This window comes from Adiantum capillus-veneris, chromosome 1 (assembly GCF_014529385.1).
Source record: "Adiantum capillus-veneris isolate H3 chromosome 1, ASM1452938v2, whole genome shotgun sequence".
Classification (NCBI taxonomy): domain Eukaryota; kingdom Viridiplantae; phylum Streptophyta; class Polypodiopsida; order Polypodiales; family Pteridaceae; genus Adiantum; species Adiantum capillus-veneris.
Window position 1 is genome coordinate 60,853,924 of NC_140931.1, and position 24,743 is coordinate 60,878,666.

At 45.9% G+C, this 24,743-nt stretch overlaps 1 protein-coding gene across 1 annotated transcript in view; it reads right to left on the reverse strand.

Annotated features, from left to right (window-relative positions):
• Positions 1-3,249: 3,249 nt before the first annotated feature.
• The window catches only part of LOC147464868 (NADP-dependent malic enzyme-like), a 47,214-nt gene continuing 25,720 nt past the window's right edge, over positions 3,250-24,743 (reverse strand). The window contains exons 2-10 of the mRNA XM_086516940.1: positions 18,658-18,705; positions 18,502-18,555; positions 4,905-5,018; positions 4,409-4,498; positions 4,227-4,304; positions 4,038-4,112; positions 3,814-3,904; positions 3,559-3,687; positions 3,250-3,451 (exon numbers count right to left, since the gene is read on the reverse strand). Coding sequence (XP_086373066.1) covers positions 3,363-3,451; positions 3,559-3,687; positions 3,814-3,904; positions 4,038-4,112; positions 4,227-4,304; positions 4,409-4,498; positions 4,905-5,018; positions 18,502-18,555; positions 18,658-18,669 — 732 coding nt within the window. The 5' untranslated portion in view covers positions 18,670-18,705 and the 3' untranslated portion in view covers positions 3,250-3,362. The remainder of the gene's footprint in view (positions 3,452-3,558; positions 3,688-3,813; positions 3,905-4,037; positions 4,113-4,226; positions 4,305-4,408; positions 4,499-4,904; positions 5,019-18,501; positions 18,556-18,657; positions 18,706-24,743) is intronic.

Genomic DNA, 24,743 nt, shown 5'->3' on the forward strand with positions numbered 1-24,743 from the left:
CTTATTCCATGAGATAAGTGTGTATACATGTATGCTCGCCTAGTCACAAAGCCGTCCTCCGTGAGTTGGAGAAGATCCTGTCTGTAGAAGGCCATCTTCGTGCCCAACTCCTGTGTCGGCTGTATCCATATGCTCCTAGTATTTAGCTGAATCAATCGTGACGTATGAGCCTGGTGATCTCTGTCCGTGTGAGAGACAAGGAGGGTGCATCCAAGGAGTATTGAAGCAGAGGTGATCTATCCATGTTGAGACCATGCGACTGAAACCATGACCTCATATGTCCATACCAACATGCTGTATCACCTTGTAGAGCTAGTTGTCGAGATGACTCGAGGGCAAGCCGAGTGTATCTGTCTTTGGGGAGATCCCATAGACCGTGCATAAAGGAAATTGATCTCGTTAGTGCCTCCGCCACCCGGCGGGGGGGGGGGGGGGGGGGCGGCTAGCTCGGCTCAGATAATCTCATGTGGTACTGAGGCCTTAGCTCGAATCAACCGAGCGATCATAGAGACCAGAGGCCTCTCCATACACCTCCATCCATCTGTGTTGCCAGATCTCCCATGGTGGTCTACTGAGGGTCTCCATACCTGAACTCCATAGAGCATAGCTAGATTCACTAGAGTGTCAAAAAGCCAAAGCTTTGTTCGCGGTTCCTAAAACTGAACCGGCAAACACATCCTCTCCAATCCTCCCAAAGCTGCATATACTCTCATCAGTCTAATCTCTAATGCTCTCCTTAGTGAAAACACCATTCCACCAAATACTACCCCAAGATAGGTATATGCATCTGTGTACTCCACAGTCTCCTGGCCATACATAAATGTGGGTGCTGACCTCCTGACCTCCTCACCCATTGTGGTGTGGAGTTGAACACCATAACCTTGGTTTTCCCTAGATTGACCGACAATCCACTATCACGAGCAAATGTATGCAGCACATCCAAATGACGCTGCATCCCCTCTGGGAAGTCTGAAATCAACACAATATCATCAGCATATAGTAATAGCGAAAGCCATGTCCTTGCTAGATGAGCCCCCCTGTCCCCCTGCCACTCTACATAGTCTGAAAACTCATCCACATACATCCCAAAAAGAGTCGGGGATAAGAGGCATCCTTGCTTTACTCCAATAGTGGAGTGGACCATGTCAGACATTCCCTCAGTGGTGCGTACCCGCCCCATCACTGTCCTGTATAGAGCCAAAATACCTCATATCAACTCTATAGGCACACCCATGTCATGTAGTCTATGTATAAGTTTGGCTCTCGGCACTGTGTCAAAAGCTTTGCGAATCCATGAAGCTACAATAGATTCTCTTGACATGGTGTCTACCCTCCTCAATAATAGCTCTGAGTGTCAGAATCTGGTCAAGAGTGGAGAAACCTCTCTTGAAACCTGCTTGCCCTGGTGCTCTTATTCCCTCTCGCTCTGCCTACTCAGCTCCTACTCAAGGACGGATGCATACAACCTAGCTAATGTGTGGCCAATCATGATGGTGCTATAATTCGCGGGAATCACGGGATCTCCTGTCTTGACAATAGGCACAATCATAGACATACTCCAAGTCTCTGGGAAGCCTTCACACATTGCTCGATTAAACATCATAGCCAAGAGCTCTGCAAGCATATCCCTGGCATGCATGAAGTGCTCTGCTACCAGACCATCATGATCATGTGCTCTACTTGTCTGGCATGGATGAAGACATGTGCCAATCTGTGTGCGGTTCCCATATCTATCAAGTATCTACCATATTCAGTGTATTCCTCATCTTGCGATAGTCTGGATAGACCCATCTCTGTGACGTCCAGCTCCCTAAGCATCTCTTCGGAAGTATCATAAAATATTATCTGGTGGTGGACAATCCTAGCATTGAAATCTCCTAGTATGATAATGTCACCATCCTTGGAAAACTCCCATATGTCATTATCCAAAATAGCAAAGGGGGATTGTCCTCTAGGTGCTGCATATACTAACGTACTAGGAGGAAAGTAACAAATAGCAATGTAGAGGTATTTGCCTGTCTCTGCCCTGATCCTCACCCACATTTACCTAGCCTGTTCATCTTTGCGTGCTACATATATCATAGGCTACAGTTCCTCCCTGAATAGAACTGCCACTCCCCCGGAGCCCCGTCCTTGATGCTCCAATCTGGTCTCCTGTCTGCAGGCTGTCTCCCATCTATATCCGCTCACCTGTGGCATGGGTTGTCCCGGAGCTTCATGCGTCTGAGTAGAAAATGATCTCTCTCCCCGTGAAGCAATCCTCAAAGGCTCCTACATCAAAACGGAGTGACCCATTACAATTCCAGGTTGCCATCTTTAGTGTAGTCCCATAGGTCTCGCACCGTCATGCGGGGCGTCACTCCAATATCACCACTTTTCCATCCCTATAAAAATCAATCTTCCCCTTTTCCCTTGCTGCTCTTATTTCCGGCATCACTTTTTAAGAGAAACAATAGTGCACTACTTGGATTCACCTCAAGTTTTCCCATGAGAAATAATTATTTTGATGTAAATAAGCTAAATAAGTCCAAGGATTTAAGATACCTACACGAGGAACAAATACACGTCTGATTATATATCTAAGGGCTGGGTGGGTGAGAGCAAGCCATGTTCAATAAAAGTAGCAAATACAACTCTCTCTTTATGATTTAATAATGCCATGTAGGAGAGTATTATGCACAAAATTGGAGCAAAGGTACTTTCACATTGCTAGATCTCTTGCCCTTGGACACTCAAGTGCTTCCTCCTCCTGGGGTGAGTCACCCGAGGAACTATGAACCCTTGCACTCGGTGGAAAGCATTTCCTTAATAATACACAATGCCTCTCTCAATGCTTTTTCAAAGAGGAGCTTTTTCTTCTCAAGTTATTCAAGGTTGAGCATTAAGAAAAATTCCTTCAAGGATCATCACTTACAAACCATCCTTATCTTCAAGCCTTTGCCATAGGTAGATCAATAAGATCATGACAACCGATTCACTACCAAAAACCATCATGTCCTTATCTCAAAAGGCTTTTAATATGAATAAGTAGTTGGGCTTTCCAAAATTAAATCCATGAAGACCTTGTGGAATATTGCATGTGTAGTGTACTATTGCATCGATTGTCCGTTACAACACAAATACATGTGCATGTACAAGATGGCAAAAATTGCAAGGCTTGCAGGGAGCCTTCGCAAATCGCACCAAAGTGTTTGTGAACAATATGATACAAAAAGAAATCTATAACACAACCCTTATATGAAATATGTGCTCTCTCTCTCTCTCTCTCTCTCTCTCTCTCTCTCTCTCTCTCTCTCTCTCTCTCTCTCTCTCTCTCTCTCTCACACACACACACACACACACACACACGTGCGCATATGGTCTCAACGGTATTGCCTGTACAGAGGGCTGTACATGCAGCTCTCCGCATATGCCAGTAGATTCTTCGGTTTTGGTAGCCTTGTTGCAAGTCCTGCAATCAATGTGAAAATTCATTAACTTGTGTGAAATATGACTGCATCCCTGCCTGCACACGGTGAATCAGTGTCTGCCTGCATGCAAGTGCATGTGTTTGTATACCTAGTTCGTAGGCCTTTTCTGCAACAGCTGCTGATATGTTCGCTGATAGCTTCCGGATGTTCTTAAAAGGCGGATAAATCAGCCCTTCATCTAGATGCTCTTGAGTGACCTGTCCTGCTAGAGCCTCCGCTGTTTGGAAACAAACAAACAAGTTCATTTACAGTTATGCCCAATTGAGTTGAAGCCACTAAACATCTATAAATCAGTAGAAAGAGAGAGAGGTCTATAAATCAGTAGAAAGAGAGAGAGGTTTACCAGCTGCTAATAACATATCGTTATGCATACGAATTGCGCCACATATTACCACCCCATGCCCAATTCCAGGGAAAATATAAGCATTGTTTCCCTGTCAAAAACCAGGAGCACAAAGCCACTTATTTTAAATAAAAGCGCAAGTTGTATACAAACGAAAGGAACTCTAGACTACATAGAGCTGGTCCTTCTCTTATAATCCCAACAAAATGATTCATGTGCAATACCTGGCCAGGAATAAACGTCTTCCCACTGATTGTTACCGGAGCAAACGGACTCCCACTAGCAAATAAGGCTCTGCCCTATATTCAAAAGACGAAAAACCAAAAGCACATCAATTATGGACAACATTGCAAACAAAGTTTAAGAAAGGTCTTTTTTTTTCAGAAAAAGAGAGAGAATGTCCTTGCACACACCTCAGACCATCTGTAAGCTTCTTCCGCAGAGCATTCAGATTTTGACGTTGGATTTGAAAGTGCCATTATGATCGGTCTCTGAAGGTCACAAGCAAACAAACAATTGAGACAATGCCATAACCATAAACAGCAAGACAGAGGTGCCCTTCATATTCAAAAATTTGTGTTATCAACAAATCCACCTTCTTGTATGATGCCATGGTTTCAATGACCTCTTTTGTAAATGTGCTGCCATGTCCCAATGTACCGATCAGAATTGTTGGTCTCAAAGCCTGAGCTAAAGATGATTATTAAGTTACGCAACACAAATGAACACATCCAACTTTGCTTTGCTTACTCGTGCACTTGAAATGAACATGTGTATTAATAATCAAATGCATTCAAGCCTGAGCTAAAGATGATTATCAAGTATTCAATCTCCACAAATGAACACATCAAGTTTGCTTTGCTAGGACCAGCTTATAATTTTACTTGTGCACTCAAAATGAACATTTCCTAACAACATTAGATGAACATGTGTATTAATAATCAAATGCATTCAAACGACATTATGATTATCGAGTTTTCAATCTCCACAAATGTGCACATCAAGTTTGCTTTGCTAGGACCAGCTTAAAATTTTACTTGTGCACTCAAAATGAACATTTCCTAACCACATTAAATTGCAGGAATATCTACACAAAGTATGCTTATCTTGATTGCGCTTAGCAAGTCGTGACATTCTTCGTGCTCATGCGCAAAGCTTTTCTTGAAAGGCTGCAGAGACTCTAGCCTAGATTTTATGACAAGTCCCTGTTAATTCAAACAGGGAAAGATTAGAGACATCCTTCCTGACAGGCAGTCCCTGCACTCCCTGTATTGAAAACCAGAGAGAGAAATGAAATGCAATGTTCTGCAAAAGGCCAAAATGACCTATGAGACCAAAAGTTGCAACCATATGAGTTGTGATAGAACCATTTGGGAAAACATCATAGTAATGAAAATTCCTAGATGCTACAAAAAATCTGCTTACCGATGAAGGTAATGAAGGTGAGTTAAGGAATCAGTTATCCCATGAGAACTGGCATTATTTTCCAGCCTCTGTCTGTAGCTGATGTGATGAGGTGTGTATTTGGCCAAAGGAACATTCCAATCCATGTGAACGGTGGGTATCCATGTATCCTGGTTGCCTGATGAAGGCATCGTCTATAGTACAAAGAAAGGGGGCTCTAGAAATTGCCATCTTCGTAAACTCGTGTCAAGGTGTAAGGCATGTCATCTTGATATCCAGCTGAGTAAGATCCTACCTAATGATCTCAGTAATCTTTGAGTGACTCTAAGTAAGAGATGCTGCATGCAAAGAGCATATGAAGGGGGGTAGTTTACCAATGCTAAAGACATGAAGCTGGAACTAAGAGGACACTGTAGGAGGAAATGTATGTCATGCTCTCTATTGTGGGCACTCCTTGGTGCGATATGCAAGAAATCTCACTCCAAACATAGAAACAAACACCGTAGAGAAATGGAACAAAGCAAGACTGTACTCAAATACACAACAATAGACTCCAAGCCCGATGGAAGCGACTAAACTCATAGATCAATACAAACTCTAGCTGGCAGCACAGACAGCTCCAAGCCCAGGACTCATGGGTACAATGGTTGTGTCGAGGCTTATATACAACCATAAAGGCCAGTCAATGACTTAACGTCTCTGGCAGTCCAGCTACGCCTTTCTTCGAATTGTGGTGGGGGGCAAGCTAGCCACAACGTCCTCTAGACCACCACTCCCTTTTTTGTCACACGTCATTGCCATCGCGAGAGTCCGCCTAGTGTAAACCCAAGGCTAATTGTAACCGTTTTCCATGTCCTACGACACTGTAGCCTGCTAGAGTTTGCCCACCACAAGACCGCTCACTGTCCTGGAAAGTGGTAGTGTAGCTAACTATTTACTCTGCAAGAACATTGGTGATATGTATACTAGAGAATGGTGAAGAAACCATCGAACTAATGATGCTCCGATGATGGTAGTGGCAGCTAGAAAGGTAGGTATCGGGATGGGGGCCATGCATATGGGGGAGTGGCCATACCCTGGATGAGGGTACATATGATATGGCACACCCGCTCCATAAGTAACAGGTGGAGGGGAGGCAATGTGAGGGGCAGTGGAAGCGGGTAACTAATAGCCTGGAAAACCATTGCAATGTCGATTGGTCCTCAGGTGAGTCTCTGATTACTTTAGCTCTTTTGCGCGGGTTACCTTTCCGCTGTGGCCTCTTGGATGTACCCTGCCCATCATTTTCTTCAATTCTCTGTGTTTGAGTGGAAGCTGGGGCACATTGTGCCTGTGGCATACTCTAAACTGCCCAATTCGTGATTGGAGTTGCACAGCAATTTAACTTCTCTGTCTTTTCTTTCTCTGCGTCCTGAACCGCTTTGCCTTTGCCCTATGTTGCATCGCCTTGAGGACCAGTTGGTGAAAGGGGAATGGCAAACAATGGCAAAGATAACAAACCCGCATCACAGACTATAGCAGATTATGGGGTGACTGCCTTGTCGGGTGAACGCAACAAGCAATATTGTAAGACTGAGTAGAGCTGTTGTCTGCTTGAGATAGCTTCAAGAGCTCTTTGCAAACTCTAGCCGTATCCTCTACACAGAGATTCAAAACCGTCTTTGTGGTAGGCAAAGGCACATGCGCATTCATCGTACCCATAGCTTTCCCGATATCATCTAGCGTGAGAGTCACACCTTTTAGCTTGGGAAAAATGAGCAGTAGCGTGCACAGTTTGGCTTCTGAGACATGGCTAGCGAGATTTGCTTGTGCCAGATGCTGAAGATAAAGGTGAACCAGCTGCTGCTGAGAGAGAACATCCTTCAGTAACAGCTTGGAGAGAGCACCTAGATGGTTGCAATCTTTTCAGTGAGGGATTTTGTCAATTAGGGCGAATCCTCTTCCAAATATTCTTCATTTGACAACTTCTCCGAGCTAAGCTCGCAGTTGGACCTGCCGTCACTGTTGAGAAGATTCTAATGTTTCCCACTCAAATAGGAGCTGTTGCTCTTTATTATGAGTGAGCACCATTTTAAGGAATATTATTCAAAGATCAATCACAAAAACTACCACAGCTGCCCAAACTTCTCATTTGGCTCGCGGAAGGAGGGGGAGGGCTGAAGCACAACGGGGCTTTACTAGTGGCTGGTCGCAGAACAAGCTAACTAAGTCACAACCACCACGGCTATCGAGCTACAAACAGCAAAAACGCCACACCCATTCATTCAAAACCAGCGTAGAATTTTTCTCGGACCCACGGTCTGGCAGGGAGCTCCTCCTATTGCATGTTCTGCGGGTTGGCGTCAATAGAGAGACCAGAGACACGAGATTGGAGGGAGCCTCTCGGTGGAGGTGAGAGTACACTGCATTGGGGGTGGGTGGAAGTCAACTCCTATTGGAGGTTGCGTGCACAGAATTTTTTCCTTATTGATCCTCTTGGCATCAAGGCAAGGACATTTACTTTGGTAGTGCCCATATTCTCCGCATTTGTAGCATAGAGAGAGACAAACCTCCTCACATGGTCGTCATCATCCTCCATGGAGAGTCCCTTGCACGTATGTTCACCTTGGCCAGAATGCTTGTCAACTCCTCCATTTGTGGCCTGCTCGGGAGATGGTTGTAACACAATTGGTGGAAAGTGTACTTGAAGAGGTGACACGGGTGGTGAGGAGCTAGTTGAGGTAGATGTCACAGTGTTACGTCCCTAGACATCACAATGGGCACCTATCACAAGCTGCTGACATGTCAAGCCACTGAAGAACGAGCCAACCTGCAGTTCCCGGCCGAGGGGCCTAAACCCTAAGAAGCAACAACAGAAGAAGAAATAGGAGCAGAGAAGAAGTTTTACAACTTGCAAAGTCTTGCCAAGTATCTCCACAATTTTGGATCATTTTCTACAATGGTTATGGACCTTGTTGAAGAAGAAGAAGAACCCTTCCAAGTGCCGTTAGACATTGTATGTGAAATAATAGATGAGATTCAACTATCCCGAACTTGTTCGCTTCAAAAATGCTGCTGCAGAAAAAGCCTTCCATTAACTCTAAAAAATTCTATTTTTACATCATTGTCTAGAGGGCGTTGTGCTCTTCGATTGAAGCTGTAGATCACCCAAATCGGAGTTCGGATTAAGTAGTTATGATTAAAAGAGTGAACTGCTGTCTACTAGGTAAAAACCGGGAGAAAGAAATGAAATGTTATATTAACGTCTTGAAAAGGCCAAAATGACAGATGGGACCAAACTGTTACAAAATTGTGAATCTGATACCATGTCTGGGTACAAAAGACTAGAACAAAAATACTACTACTACTAGAACCCATCCTCATCTGCACTCTGGATGTCGAGAGAGTATAGCTCGAATTCTCTGCTATAGTCTCCGTCACTGTTGTGTAGCCCCTCTCCTCAATCGTGGCCGTCTGGATTTCCATAGCTCCAGTGCTCGGTCGATGAGAGTGCCGGTAGTGGTCGAATGAGTGTGGGCCGAGCTCTTCAGTGATGGTTGCTCCTCTGGCTGTCCCATATCTAGTGACAAGAAATCTATAATCCGTCTCTGGGACTGTCTCTCTCTAGCTCTCACCAGTATAGTGTCTCTATATCTGTGTAAGTCAAGTAGATATAGCCCAAGACATCTCTAATCCTCATAACTCATGACCCTAGAGAAAGGACCGAAACCCTCTCTCAACAAGCAGTGGAAACGTCCCCGAATCTCATAGTACACTATGCAATGACATGTAATGTAGCTCTGTCTCTGGCTCTAGCTGGCATAAGCGGCATATCCTGCTGTCTGCTAATATCCCTTTGAATCTACCAGTCTCAATCTCCAGCTGACGTGAGGATGTGCTTATCTGACCAATGGCACACCGCAAACCATGAGACATATGTGTATCCATTAGCTGGGTCGAATCACAAACCCATCTCATGTGAGGTGGAGAAGATGCTCTCTATAGAAAGCCATCTTCGTGTCCAGCTCCTGTGGCGGCTCTATCCATGTCCTCCTGGTATCCAGCTGGATCAGGTCCTGACGAATGAGTCTAGTAATCTCCACCCGTGTAGGAGACATCGAGGGTGTCTGAAGAGAGTACTGGAAAGGGGGCAGCCTGTCCATGGTGAAGCCATGCATATGAAACCATGATGTCATCTGTGCATACCAGCATGAAGTGTCCCCCTGAAGAGCTAACTATCTGGAAGACTCAAGGGCCAGTCTAGCATATCTGTCTCTAATAGTATCCCACAAGTTGTGCACAAAGGAGACTGATTTGGTAAGCGCCTCAATCTCCATAGGACGGGCAGCTAGCTTTGCTCGAATGATAGAGTGGGGTACGGAGGCCTTGGCACTGATCAGTCGAGAGATCATAGATACCAAGGGCCTCTCCATACGTCTCAAACCATCTTGGCCTACAGAAGGTCCCCATATCTGCACAGCATACAGCATAGCTGAGGCCACTAAAGTATCAAAGTCAAATGCTTTGCGGAAATCCACAAAGCTACAATAAATCCGTCTCCCATGTGACGTGCCCTCCGCAATGATGGCTCTGAGTGTCAGAATATGATCAAGAGTGGACAAACCCATCCTAAAACCGGCCTGGCCCTTTGCTCGTACACCCTCTGCCCAATTACTCAACTACTGCTCAAGAATGGATGCATACAACCCTGCGAATGTGTGCCCAACCATAATAGTGCGGTAATTCCCAGGCTCTGTAGGATCACCTGCCTTGGAAGATAGGCACAATAGTAGACAACCTCCAAGTCTCAGGTAACCCCTCACACATGGCACGATTGAACAACACTGCAAGAACCTCTACCAGCATATCTCTAGCATGTATAAAGTGCTCTGCTACTAGACCATCATGATCATATGCCCTGCTGGTCCTCATCTAGTCAATGGCTCTCTTTACCATCTCAGTGGTAAAGAAGGTGCTGGTAGGTGGGCATGGCTCTGTAGGATTTGGAAGGGGGCCCTGTGTCCCGTGTCTGTGTGGAAAGCATGTGAAACCCGCTACTCCAGGAAATTGTTGTAAGCCATTAAGTATGGCTAACCCATGTGTGGTCGTCATCTCCGTGAGGTATCTCCCTACTCCGTCTACTCTCTATCATGTGAGCATTTGTCAAGGGCCAAGTTACCCACATCCAGCTCTCTAAGCATCTCATTTGAAGTGTCGTAGAAGAGTTCTGAGAGTTGCCCGTTCGGGCATTGAAGTCCCCTAGGAGGATGATATCACCATCCCTAGAAAACTCCCATATATCATCATCTAGTATAGAGAAAGGCAACTATCCTCTGGGGTGTAGCATATAATAACATATTGGGGGGAAGTAACATATGGCAATGTATAAAAATCGGCCAGTGTCAGCTCTCGGCCTCACCCACATGTATCTAGCATGATCATCTCCCCGTACAATATGTAGTAATGGCTGTAACACCTCCCTAAATAGCATTGCTACTCCTTCTGAACCTCTACTGCCATGTTCAGATCTCGTGACTGTCTTGTGCGGCTGTCTCCCATCTATATCCCACCACATGTGGCATAAGCTGGCCAGGGGCCTGATGAGTCTCTGAGAAGAAAACAATGTCCCTCTCCCTGAAACTGTCCTCAAAGGCACCAACGTCCAACCTCATAGATCCATTACAATTCTAAGTAGCCATTTTCAGTGTGGTCCTGTAGGTCTCGCACCGTCATGTAGAGTGCCGCCCTACAATCACCACCCGACCATCTCTCTAAAAGGCCATCTTTCCCTTCTCCCTTGTTGCCCTAATCTCTGGCATTACCTCTCTCATATGCGTAAGCTGTGAGAGAGTGAGATCATCACCGAGGAAAATACTTGTCTTCTTGAGAGTAGGCCTCCTTTTCAAGAATTTCTTCTTCTCTTCCAATGAGGAGAAGCGTAGTATGAGAGCTCTCTCTTTTGAAGATTTTCCCGGGCCACCACTCTTCTTGCCCACTCTCCATGCCTTTGTGTGTGAAGGCTTGTCCACCCCCATCATAGATGTGAGGATTGTGACCTCTTTTTCCACATTGTTTATGTCCCTGAGGCCGGTTACCCTCACATGTAGAGCCTGCATCCACCTGCATTGTTCCTCTTCGAGGGTCATGTTAATAAGAGTGGGTGTACAAGGAGCTTCCTTACCTTTCCCTTCTTGGTGACCTCAGTCCATTTTTCGGCCTCTTCTAGTTTCTTTTGTGTTGCGGAGATGACCGCTGCCCATGTATTCTTCTCCTCATCTTCCTTGATAACCCGTATTTATACTCTCTTGGTATTCAATTCTTCCAACATGGATGGTTGAATTTCGCCTTCTTCGAGCCGCCCACTTTTTGCTGCAAGTTCACCTTGGAGAGTTCGGATTGCGGCTTCTTGTGAAGCCGCAAGAATCCATTTGCTCTTCGACGCGAGAAATCCTTTCGCATAGGTTCTTCTCCTCCTCTTTCCATTCCTCCATATTTTGAAGAAATATTGCCTCCATCTCTTTCTTCCACTCTTTCACTTCAACTTCAAGTGTTGATATCCGCTTGTTGGTAATCGAGAACTTCATGTTGAGAGGGAGGTGGGCTATAGCCACTGGAGAGGCCATGTGAAAGGGGGTCAATGGGTAGCCCAATGGAGGGAGACCATGAGAGAGGGAGAGAGAGAGACTAAAACAAAAGAATAAAGGTAAAGAGAGAGAGAGAGAGAGAGAGAGAGAGAGAGAAATGAAATGTTATATTAACGTCTTCAAAAGGCCATAGTGATCTATGAGACCAGAAAGTTACAAGGTGGTGGATCTGATACAAAGTCAGAGTAACAAAATAACCTAATCAACAATACAAGACAAAGATATACATTATGGGACTCTAGATTGGTCGATGTGAGCTAAGCCGAAAACTAAGCAAAAAATGGGTGGCTAGTTGGGATAGCCGAATCACAAAAAATCTAGCATCGGTCGTTGGCGAATCTCATCAATTTCCTCCATGGTTAGTAGTTTGACCGAGCGTCGTGCATGCCTAGCCAGCGCGCTCTAAATCTTTTGACGTAGCCTCCGTCGATGTTGTGTAGTCTTGCGCAGTCGTGGGCGCCTCGATTTCCCCAGTTTAATCACTCGGTCAATCACTGTGCCTTTGGTGTGAGACAGGGAGGGAGCTCTGCTGTGGGAGTGGCTCTTGCGGTTGTCCCATGTCTGCTCTGAAGAAGTCTGTAATCCGTCTTTGAGACTGGTTAGCCTCACCATTCATCAGGCTCTCTCTGTGTCTGCGCAGCTCAAGCAAGAACAAACCCAGGCATCTTTGATCTTCGTATCCCATTACTCTTGAGAGTGGTCCAAAACCCTCTCTGAACAAGCAATGGAAGCGGCCTCGTATCTCGTAGTAGACGAGGCAGCGGCATGTGTAATGCAGCTCTGTCTCAGGTTCCATGTCACACAAGGGGCATGTCCTGGCCTCTGCTGGTACTCCGCTGTATCTCCCGGTTTCAATCCGCAGCTGGTGAGACGATGTGCGTAACTCGCCAATAGCACATCGTATCCCATGAGACAGGTGGGTATCCATGTATCTGGGTCTCATCACAAAACCATCTTCTGTAAGCTGGAGAAGGTGGTCTCTGTAGAAAGCCATCTTCGTGCCCAGTTCTTGTGCTAGTTGTATCCATGTCCTCCTGGTGTCTAGCTGGGTCAGGTCTTGGCGGATGAGCTTGGTGATCTCCGACCATGTAAGAATGGGAGATGGTGCATCCAATGAGTACTAGAATGGTGGCAGCCTGTCTATGCTGAACCCATGCGCCTGAAACCATGATGTCATCTCCCCATACCAGCATGTTGTATCTCCTTGTATGGCTAACTGTCGAGAGGCCTCAAGTGCGATGCGAGTATATCTATCTCTGGGAAGTTCCCATGTGCGGTTTATGAAGGAGACTCATCTGGTGAGCGCCTCTACCACTAGTGGGGGGGCCGCAAGCTCTACTCGGATAATGGCCCGTGGTACTGATGCCTTGGCTCTAATGAGCCGTGAGATCATAGAGACGAGAGGTTTCTCCATGTTCCCCCATCCGTCTGTGCGACCCGGCCTCCCGTGGTGATCCAATGAAGGTCCCCATATCTCAGCCCCATAGAGCAATGTTGAGGCCACCAAGGTGTCAAAAAGCCAGAGCTTCGTCCGCGGTTCCTGAAACTGAACCTGCGAACACATCCTCTCTAATCTACCCAATGCTACGTGGGCTCTAGTCAGTCTGGTCTCTGCTGCTCTTCTGAGTGAGAATGTGGGTCCAGTAAAAACCACTCCAAGGTAAGTGTAAGCGTCTGTGTACTCCACCGTTTCCTGGCCGTATGTGAATGTAGGTGTTGATCTCCTGATCCACTGTGGAGTGGTATTAAACACCATAACCTTGGTTTTACCAAGGTTGACAGACAAACCACTTTCATGGGCAAACGTATGCAAAGCATCCAATTGGCGAGAGAGAGAGAGAGAGATGAATGAAATGAAATGAAATGTTATGTTATATTAAAAATCTTCATAATGCCAAAATGACCTATGAGACCAAACTGATACAATCTTGGTGGATTTTACAATGTCTCGGAACAAAATAAATAAGAGCTAAAAGCTAAAGCTAAAATGAACATCAATGTCCGAGGATGCCCAGCATCGGGTGTTGTCCGAGGATGTACTGCATCCGTCGCTTGTTGAAGAGCATTGTCAATTACCACCTTTGTAAATAATCGTATTGGACGTCTCCCATGTCATGTTAGAATAGTCTTGGTCCTTTAATGGAGCCTCCGTCGATGTCAGGGTGGCCCTCATAGACGTGGATGTCTAGCTCACCCAAGCTCAATGGCTTTGTCAATCAATATACCTTTGCTATAGGTGGACTTTGAAGTCTACTGTGAAGCTTGCTCATCTGCTCTCGAGTCTCTCCTCTAAAGAAGTCAGTGATCTCCCTCTATGAATGTCTCCCACTGTCTAACATCCTCAAGAGACTCCCCCTGTGTCTGCGCAACTCTAGCACAGACAACTCGAGGCATATTTGATCTTGATATCTCATGAATCTAGCCAGTGGTCCAAAGCCCTCTCTGTATAGAGAGTAAAAGCGGCCTCGTAGCTCGTAGTATACCGGACAATGACACCTCTGATGTAACTATGTCTCTTGCTCTATCTGACACAACTGGAAAATCCTGGCCTCTATTGGTACTCTCCTAAATCTACCAGTCTCAATCTCTAGCCGATGCGATGATGTGCTCATCTGACCAATAGCACATCGTACCCCATGGGATAAATGAGTGTCCATATAGGCAGGTCTACTCACACTGTGTGAGCTGGAGAAGATAATCTTTGTAGAAAGCCATTTTTTCTCTCGTGTTGGGTTTGTCCATGTTCTCATGGTATCTAGCTGAATCAAATTCTGTCTCATGAGGCGGGTAATCTCCGTTCGAGGGACAAGGAGGGTGCATCCAGCAAATACTAGAAAGGGGGGTGGTCTGTCCATACTAAGTCCATGTAGTTGAAACCATGATGTCATTTGTGCATACCACCAAGATGTCTCCATGTGAGGCAAGCTATCAAGAAGACTCAAAAGCTAGGTGAGCCTATCTCTCTTTGGGGAGATCCCAGATACAATGTGGTCACCATATTTGCACCACATAAAGCATAGCTAAAGTAACCAATGTGTTGAATTGACAGAGCTTTGTTCGAGGTTGTTGAAACTGAATCTACAAACACACCCTCTCCATGCTCCACAAAGCTGCATATGCTCTCATCAATCTAGCCTCTGCTGCTCACCTCAAGGAGAACTTTGGCCCACTGAAGACCACTCCCAAGTAAATGTATGCGTCCGTATACTCAATCGTCAGCTAACCATATGGGAAGGTCGGTGCGGTTCACCTGACCCACTGTGCTCTGGTGTTGAACACCATAACTTTGGCCTTCAAGGTTCACGGACAAGCCGCTATCACTAGCAAAAGTGTGCAATGCATCCAAGTGTGGCTGCATCCCCTCTGGAAAATCTGAGATCAACACAATATCATTTGCATACAATAGTAATGAGATTCATGTCCTTGCTAGTTGTGCTCCTCTGTCTGCTCCCCTCTCAATGTAATCTCAAACATCATCTACATACAAACCAAACAATGTAGGGGAGAGTGGGCATCCTTGTTTCACTCCAACACTAGAGTGAATATGCTCAAATAAGCCAACAATGTAGGGGAGAGTGGGCATCCTTGCTTCACTCCAACAGTGGAGTGAATATGCTCAAATAAGCCCTCAAGAGTATGAACCTGCCCCATGACTGTCCTGTATAGAGCCATGACTCCCTAAATCAGCTTTGTCGGTACTCCCATCTCCTGTAGTCTTTGCAGCAGTCGAGCTCTCGAAACCATATCAAATGCTTTGCGAAAATCCACAAAGGTACAGTAAATCCTTCTACCACATGATCTACTTTCCTCAATAATAGCTCTAAGTGTCAACAATATATGATAAGAGTCGAAGAACCTGTCCTGAAACCTGCCTGGCCTGATGCTCGAATGCCTACTTTCCTCTGCCCATCTACTCAGCTGCTACTCAAGAATGGATGCATACAACCTCGCTAGCATGTGCCCAATCATGATAGTACCGTAATTCCTCACGATCATGGCTCCTGCTTGAAGATACACACAATAGTAGACATGCTCCAAGTATCCGGAAAACCCTCACACACGGCTCGGTTGAACATTACTGCAAGAAGCTCTGCAAGCATATCTCTAGCATGTATAAAGTGCTCTGCCATCAATCCATCATGATCATATGCTCTCTTGGTCCTCATCTTGTCAATGGCTTACTTTACCATCTCAGCGATAAAGAGAGTCCATGTTTGTGGGCATGGCTCCGGATTGTCAGTTAGAGACTACTGCCCTCAAATTGAGTAAAGAGATGCTGCATATACGCCCCAAATCTCGATCGATGTGATAACCGGTGTGTGTGTGTGTGTGTGTGTGTGGGGGGGGGGGGGGGGGGGGGGGGGGGGGGTGCTCATGAAAAAATCTCCATGACTCGCCCAATTCCTCGCTCAAAAATAGCTTGTACAAGTCCTCCTCTAACCGAGAAAGATAAGTCCTCTTCTTCCGTCTCCCATCTCATCTTTGTGCGTGCAGTCTCCAGCCTGGCCTCCTTGCTATTGAGGTCTTGTCCTCCTTTCTTGAAGTCGTGCAATGTGGTAGTAAAGGGGGAGCTCCTCTTGGGGTCTTGCCCTACTTTCTTGAAGATTTTTATGCAAGTTTCCTCTGCATTGACCATCATTGAAGATTTTTATGCAAGCTTCAGTGGTTTTTTCTTCAGTGTCCTCATGGACTTGCCCTGCAATTCTTTAGATTTTTAAGCAAGTTTTGTGATGCCCCCTAAGGGCAATGGTTTGTGTTTGAAGATCTTGTCACAAACTGCTGACGTGTCAAGCCACTAAAGAACAGAGCCAACCTGCAAATCCCGCGGGGCCAAGGGGCCTAAACCCTAAGAAGCACAAGCAGCAGAAGAAGAAGAAGCAAAAGAGTTCACACCAACTTATGGGACCCCGTCCGATGGGGCCTAAGTGACTAAAGGCATTAAAAGAAAGCATCCAAAGAACTTGCGCAGAAGATGATGATGTGGCAATTGTATAGACGCCTGTGATTTGCGTTGGCAGTGCCACGTGGAAGACTATACGGACAGTCCTGGATTTTGCGTTGACAGGCTATATGGATTTCCAAAAATTGTGCTGACAGCTTTTGGGCGCCAGCTTTTGGAGCGGTTGTTTTTGAGTTTTAAGCTTTTCATGTAGTTGCTTTTCATGCCCAAGGGCCTTTAAATATGAGATAAGGGCTCATTCTCTAGCACGCTTCCTGGAGAAGGTGCAGAGTCTAGAGTACCGGCGTTGTACTAAGTTCAAGCTATATAAAGAATTACCAAAAGGGACGCTAAGGTTTGGGGCCAGTGCTCTCTCAGGGTGGAATACTGCACTCCCCGTCTCATGTCGTCTCTCTCTTTCAGTTCAGTTGTTATTTGAAGTGCTTAAAGTTGTTCAGTCTGTTCTTTTCCGTTGGCACGTAGTGCCCATCCCGTGACAGATCTTTAGTATGGGCTAATGTTATTTGTGTGGATGTAGTCCAGCTTTGTGCTCTGTCCTCGTGCTTTTTGCCACTAGTTGGTCACTGCAGTTTTCAAAGGATGTCGTCGTGGCAAGGATGCACCCTTGAGGTTGCTATATGTCGGGAAGATTTGTGTAGGAGTGTGATGGAGTAATCAGCCTCGTCAACTCCAAATCATTTCTTTTTTCAAAGAATGTCATCTTGGCAATGATGCACCATTGAGGTTGCAATATGTCGGCAGATTTGTGCAGCACTGTACTGGAGTAACCAGCCTCACCAACTCCAAATCATTTCTGTCTTCACATATGTCTCTACACCTGTACGGATCCATTGGTTTTTCCCTCAGCCTTGTGTTTCCCAGAGATGTTGAGAGGTATTTTCATATGATTGTATCTTGTTATGTGGCTATTTAGCTGTTGTGTGATTGGTTATGTATTACATAATGGAGATAGTTATGTACACGTACCCTCCTAAGGTCAGATATATCTGAGTTTGAGAATTATAAGAGAGGCTAAAACACTCACAAAAACACAAGTAATGGACACAAGAAAATGGATAAAGAAAAACCTAAACGTTCCTGAACCAAAATAGATAGAAAGAATCATATTTAAATTGGTGTCTTATCATAAATTTCTAATTCCAAACCCAAGGGATTTTGAAATATCTTTAGGTCTAAAAAAGCACAGCAATCACTATTCGTGGTACAATTGAAATCACAAAATCCTTAAGATAAATTGCTCTACCTAGAGAACTTGAATTCAAGAATTCAAGGACATGAAATCTTACATTGCTTGTGCAAAAAATACTGGGCAAGAGCTATAGGGACAAGGCACTCCATAAGATCAAACTCGCAACGTAAAGGATGGAAATTGGCAAGAAAAAAACAGCACACTGGTTCCCATAGGGATACAAATCCATTACTTGAAAACAAAGTCACCAATGGTTGTATACGCATTATCCAAAAGGAAATCCAGTCAAGATATGATGACAATGTCATCTACAATCTTGATGAATCGAGTTCTGCTTTTGTATATATCTATATTCTTATTTTGAAACCACAAGAAGTCAAAAGTGCAAAGATGACATTTCTATTAGCAAGAGCTTATACCTATCCTTCTCAAACTCTCAAACTTATAAGCTTCATGTATTTTGACAGAGAGAAAAACACTGAGAGAGAGAGAGAGAGAGAGAGAGAGAGGACCTTGGAGTCCACCATCCAGATGTTTTTCTTAGCCTCTTCAAAAGAGATATTACCCTGTAAAGTGCGAAAACTGATTTGTTATAAGCTAACTTTCATTGAAAGTAGTACTGCAAAATGTAGATGTAACTTGTAACCAGCCAAAATAATTTCTTTCACCTGCTTAGTCATTTCTAATGCTATCAGCTCTGCAATCCCTGTACCAGCCTATCATATGAAGAATCTCTCTCTCTCTCTCTCTCTCTCTCTCTCTCTCTCTCTCTCTCTCTCTCTCTCTCTCTCTCTCTCTCTCTCTCTCTCATGGGATACGACGTGCTATCGGCCAGATACGCACATCTTCACACCAGCTGCGGATCGAGACTAGGAGATACAACCGAGTACCAGCAGAGGCCAGGACATGCCCCCTGTGTGACATCGAGCCTGAGACAGAGTTGCACTACACATGCCACTGCCCCGTCTACGACGAGATACAAGGCCGCTTCCATTGCTTGTTCAGAGAGGGCTTTGGACCATTCTCCAAAGTCATGCAGTACGAGGATCAGAGATGCTTGGGTTTGTTTTTGCTCGAGCTACGCAGACACAGAGAGAGCCTGATGAGAGGAGAGGCTACCCAGTCTCAGAGACAGATCACAAATTTCTTTAGAGCTGCCACTGGACACCCGGAGGAGTTACTACCACAGCAGAGCTCGTCGTCTCACACCAGAGGCACACTGATCGATCGAGCGACTGAGCTAGGAAGATCCAGACGCCCACGACTGCGGAGGCTGCATCAGAGGATTCGGATCACTTTGGCTCGACATGCACGACGCCCGGTCAGACTACTGACCATGGAGGAGATTGATGAGATCCGCCAGCGACCGATGCTGGATCTCTTGTGATCTAGCTATCCCAGCTAGCTACTTAGTTCACACCTAAGGTTAGGATTCCATAGTATTTTATTGTGACATTTGTCATTTCATTTTCATTTTTGTCATCTTGTTACTCTGACTCTGACTTTGTATCAAATCCACCACATTGTAACTTTCTGGTCTCATAGGTCACTTTGGCCTTTTGAAGACGCTAATATAACATTTTATTTCATTTCATTTCTCTCTCACATGGGTCTCTCAATGATTTCAGGGTTTCGCCACTTCTTCTTTGCTGCTTTTAGGGTTTCGAAATTGCCTTTTGGCTGTTTTTAGGGTTTCGTCACTATTTTTTGCTGTTTTCAGGGTTTCAAAACTGTTTTTTTGCTGTTTTTTAGGGTTTTGCCATTGGTTTTTGTTGCTTTTTAGGGTTTCAAGTTTGTTTATACTTTTTTTTTTAAGTTTTTAAAAAGATTTCACAAGCATTTCTTGCTGTTTTTTAGGGTTTCTTACTTTTTTCTTTGTTATTTTAGACTCTCTTCTTTTTCTTCTCTCTCTCTCTCTCTCTCTCTCTCTCTCTCTCTCTTCTTTATAGAGATGGACGGGTGATCATTGCCAAGCGGAAGGCTCGTTGACGGTTAGCCGCCCATGAGACATTGAGATGCACGATGTGGAATTGTAATGGGTCGCTCAAGTTAGATGCAGGATACTTTGAGGATACATTCAGGGAGGTGGACCTAGCTATTTATACAGAGACTCATCAGTGTGCAGGGAGACGACTACCATACGTCCGTGGCTATAGATGGGAATCCGTGTTCCATCCACAGCCCCGGACGCCTAGAGGTACCCGAGGCTCAGGAGGGGTGGCAGTATTATATAGAGATGCCTTGCATGACAGAGTACATATTGTACATAGAGACCCTGAGGCACGCTATATGTGGATTCGAGTACGCAGGAGATGCAATAGGGACTTGTACATTGCAGCATGCTATTTTCCACCGGCTCATTCGCGTTATGCTTCTCATGGGGAATCACCGTTTTTGTCGTTATATGAGGAGATTGTGAGATTTGCCAGCATGGGAGACATACTTCTGGCAGGGGATTTCAATGCACGCACTCGCACGGAGCAAGCGGCAATGTATGATACTCAGGACGAGATGCTCCGCGAGTTGAACCCATGTGACTTGGATATGCATAGGATGGCACAGGATGCTGGGAATGTGACTGAATACGGCATGCATTTTCTAGCTTTAGGCAGTGCCCATGGGTTGCTTATCTATAATGGCCTTCCACGATGGCCCAGATCGGATGCTCTTACATGTTGGAACCCCAAAGGGGGTTCGGGTACGGTAGACTACTTGATGGGATCACATGCACTGATTCCGGACATCAGAGATTTTACTATTTCAGGGCGTCCCCTGGCTTTGGCAGCAGATCATGCATATTTGACCTTCACATTGATGGGTGGTGGAGATGCAGAGCTGCAGGGAGACCCATCCCCCAGAAATCCACATTATCAGTTTACTACAGCGACTACTGACATCTATGGGGCCACAGTGTCGGATAGGCTGTATGTATTGGATCCACATCGCACATTGGATGAGCTCACCCAGGGTATGGCACATGTGTTACATGCATCAGCGGGATTGGCCTTCCCATGTACAGTGGCATCAGCAGCCCCTCCGCGTTGCACTGCCCCGTGCAACAGTTGGTATGATGATGAGTGCCGGGAGACCCGGAAGAGGCTTCAGAGAGAGGAGGCTTGTGGGGCATGTAGCCATAAGCATGCACAGACGATCTTCTGCCGTCTTATTCGGCGGAGGAAGAGGGCCTACCTGATACACCTGGAGGACGAGATATACCAGTTGTTCTTGAGTCAGGACAGCAAGAGAGCATGGAGGATGTTTCAGGAGAGACAGCCGGGTACCCCCATTACAACCCCAGAGGCATGGAGAGCGTATGCAGAGGCACTATATGATATCCCAGGACAGCCCCCCATTCCACAGCCAGGGGACATTAGACCGCACATGAGCGACTTCTTTACTGTACATATGGTAGCAGAGGCCATCAGCAGATTACAGCATGGGAGAGCCCAAGATCAGGATGGGCTAGTGGGTGAGCACTTCATCTATGCATGTAGGGAACAGGCCCCCCTTTTGGCACACATGTTTAATAGGGCGGTTTGTGAGGGCTTTCCAGCCAGTTGGACGGCCAATACCATAGTCCCACTTTTCAAAAGTGGGGATCCGATGGTACAGGGCAACTATAGGACCATTATGATTGGGCATTATCTGGCCAAGATTTATGGGTCTATCGTAGAGAGAGAGCTCAGTGTCTGGGCAGAGAGACATGGCCACAGAGCTAGAGGACAGGCTGGTTTTCGTCGAGGGTTCTCCACTATGGATCACATACTGACTCTTCGGGCATTGATAGAGGAGCGGCGGGCAGAGGGAGACAGGAGGAGACTATATTGTTGCTTTGTGGACTTCCGCAAGGCATTTGATTCTGTCCCGAGATTTCGTTTGATGCAGAGGCTACAGGATATAGGAGTTCCAGAGGCTATCCGATGGGGGATTTATGCATTGTATGAGTCGGTGACTGGGAGGGTGAGGGCCCCAGGAGGACTTTCAGATGCTATTGAAAGTACCATTGGGGTCAAACAGGGATGCCCACTGTCTCCCACTCTCTTTGGGATTTACATCGATGAGCTCTCAGAGTATGTGGATACATATGGTGATGCAGGATCCAGCCTGGCAAGGGTGATGATACCACTTCTTTTGTATGCAGACGATGTGGTGTTGATTTCGGACTCTCCAGAGGGGCTACAGAGACAGTTGGATGCTCTCCAGAGATTTTGTGCAGATAGGGACTTGACAGTGAACCTTGGGAAAACCAAGGTTATGGTGTTCAACACCACACAGGCATGGGTCACTCGAGCAGAGCATCAGTTCACATTTAGAGGGGAGATGGTGGAGCAGGTACGGTCTTATGTATACTTAGGAGTGACTTTTACAGGCCCGCGCTTCTCATTGAAGCAAGCAGCAGATGCTAGGTTGGACAGGGGCTTCGCAGCTTTGGGGAGGCTTGAGAGGCAGTGTGCTCATGTACAGTTTCAGGAGCCGCGCACGAAGCTTTGGTTGTTCGATTCGTTGGTCACCCCGGAATTGTTGTATGGATCCATGGTGTGGGGGCCTAGCCTCAGTACAGAGGAGTGGAGGTGTAACCAGCCTGTACAATCCAAAAAGGAAGGTAGACTTTACTTCAAACCTTGATTTAGCTTTCACCCATTAATAGTCGTCTATTTTACATGCGCTATAGTGACACAAGAGGGGGGAATGGGATACAGATGCTAGAATGCACCTGTATGAGAAGACCGACACCAGATTGGCCCCTAACTTAGGCGCCCCTTTCGGTATTTCTTTATTCTTTAAAAGAGGGAATAAATGTTGTGGATCCCTACAAGCTGCCCCGCACAAACTTGGCTGAATTTCAACTGTTCCGGTCTGATTTCGGCAACATAACTGTACTAGGACCCTTCACAGTCAGTATTCCCACGCATTGACTGACTTTCCCGACGCATACGGGCACTTTGCAAAACCTGGCGAGAATCTGCAGCACGCTGAATTCTCTGTTTACAGCCCTGAAAATGCGCCAGATCACCTGTACAGCGGTCCCCTTGCGTCCCCGAACCTCCTGGGGGTATTAGGGTCCGTTTAGGGCCAAAACCCTAAACCTGCAAAAATACACAGCAGGCTGTAATTTACTGTTTCGGGCTCCGTTTCGCGTGCCGGTCACATCCGTAGCAAGTCCTCGAGCTCCCGCACCTGTAGGGCTACTTGCCCTTTGAATCGGACAAGATTTCAAGCGTGAAACCTCTCCGAATTCACCTGTACCTGCGGGGGAATTAGTCGCTCGCTAATCCAGTACCTGTGCAAGAGGCTCTTGCCTCGGCAATCGCGCATGAACCCACACAACTGTACATTGGTCAAATGAAGAGCCCACTAGAGGGGCATAACATACTGCCAAAGGGGAGAGAGAGGGCAGTGCGTAGCGTGCAGGGCATCACTCCTGGCACCGCACTGTACATAGGAGGGAAAGCAATCACTCCATAGCTCTTAACCTGTGACAAATCTGAAAATGAGGCTCTCCCCCTCCTAAATTCAGCGCCACTTCTTGTTGCATGAGGCAAGTGCACCAAAAGGTGCCACTTGGCACATTTATAAGCATTTTCCCGTTTCGGGGTTGCCGTCTAAAAATATCCCAACCGGTTGCCCAGTTGACTTCACGGCAGAGTAAGAAAATGTTCCCCTTGTCATTCCGGAGGTAATGACGTCAACACATTTTCAGGTCCCAAAATAGCAGTTCCCTAATTTTTAGGAGATGCTGCCATTGTATCTTTCTAGGTCATCCGACCCTCTTTGTACACTGCGGCCACATCCAAAACTGAAATGTAGCCTCTGTAGCAAAGGATTCCACTTTGGCTAGTCAATGACCCCACTTGGCTAACCATAGTCCTTGTCCAACCTTAGTGCTCTCTTGCCCTCAGGCCTGGACTCCCTTTGGACAGTTCCACACTAGCTATGCAATGCAGGGAAGTTGGATTTCCCGAGGGGTGTTTCCAAAAAGTGAAAGTAAATAGATAATAAGAAAGAAATCAACAAATAGGATAGATAGTAGTCACACGCTGGTGACATACCCCCCTCTTGAAATCTCAAACGTCCTCGTTTGCATCTATGTCATTCATGCTCCTAGTCAACACTGATGTATTCAACACCTGTTGACACATGTACGACACATACATGCTCATTGTCAACCCTGGTGTATTCAACACCTCGTCGACTCATGTATTGCTTGCGTGTGAACCCTGTCCCAATGACATAGTGGTAGCTTCGAACTCTGCCATTGCTTTGAGTCACTAACTTTCCAATGACAAAATGGTAGCTGCACATTTTGCCACTGTCTTATAGTACACGTTGGATCCCGTAACACTTTCGAGCATACCCAAACCGACAGTTTAAGAATGCAGTTACACACGTACTCTTCAATAGAAGCAATCACTGTATCCTTGACAAACTGACAAGAAATACTCACTTCTATAGCACTAACCAAACTTTTGGACATTCCATAAGAGCAATTGCCAAACTGACAATCTGTACAGCTCTAACATTCATGTAACAGGTATTTGATTTGAGCTCAGTTTAAATACCATGTACATCATTTGTTTCAGAAGCCATTGTCACACTGACAATCCATTTAGCTTTGAGACTCAAGGGGTCAAGGAAGGTTGCAAATCGAAGGCTTCCAGGTAAAGTGATAACACAGTTGGTGACTCTGCAAGTTCACCTTCTTCCATCCACTTAGCATCCATTGGTGGATAGTTTCTGAACTTTACCAAGTAAC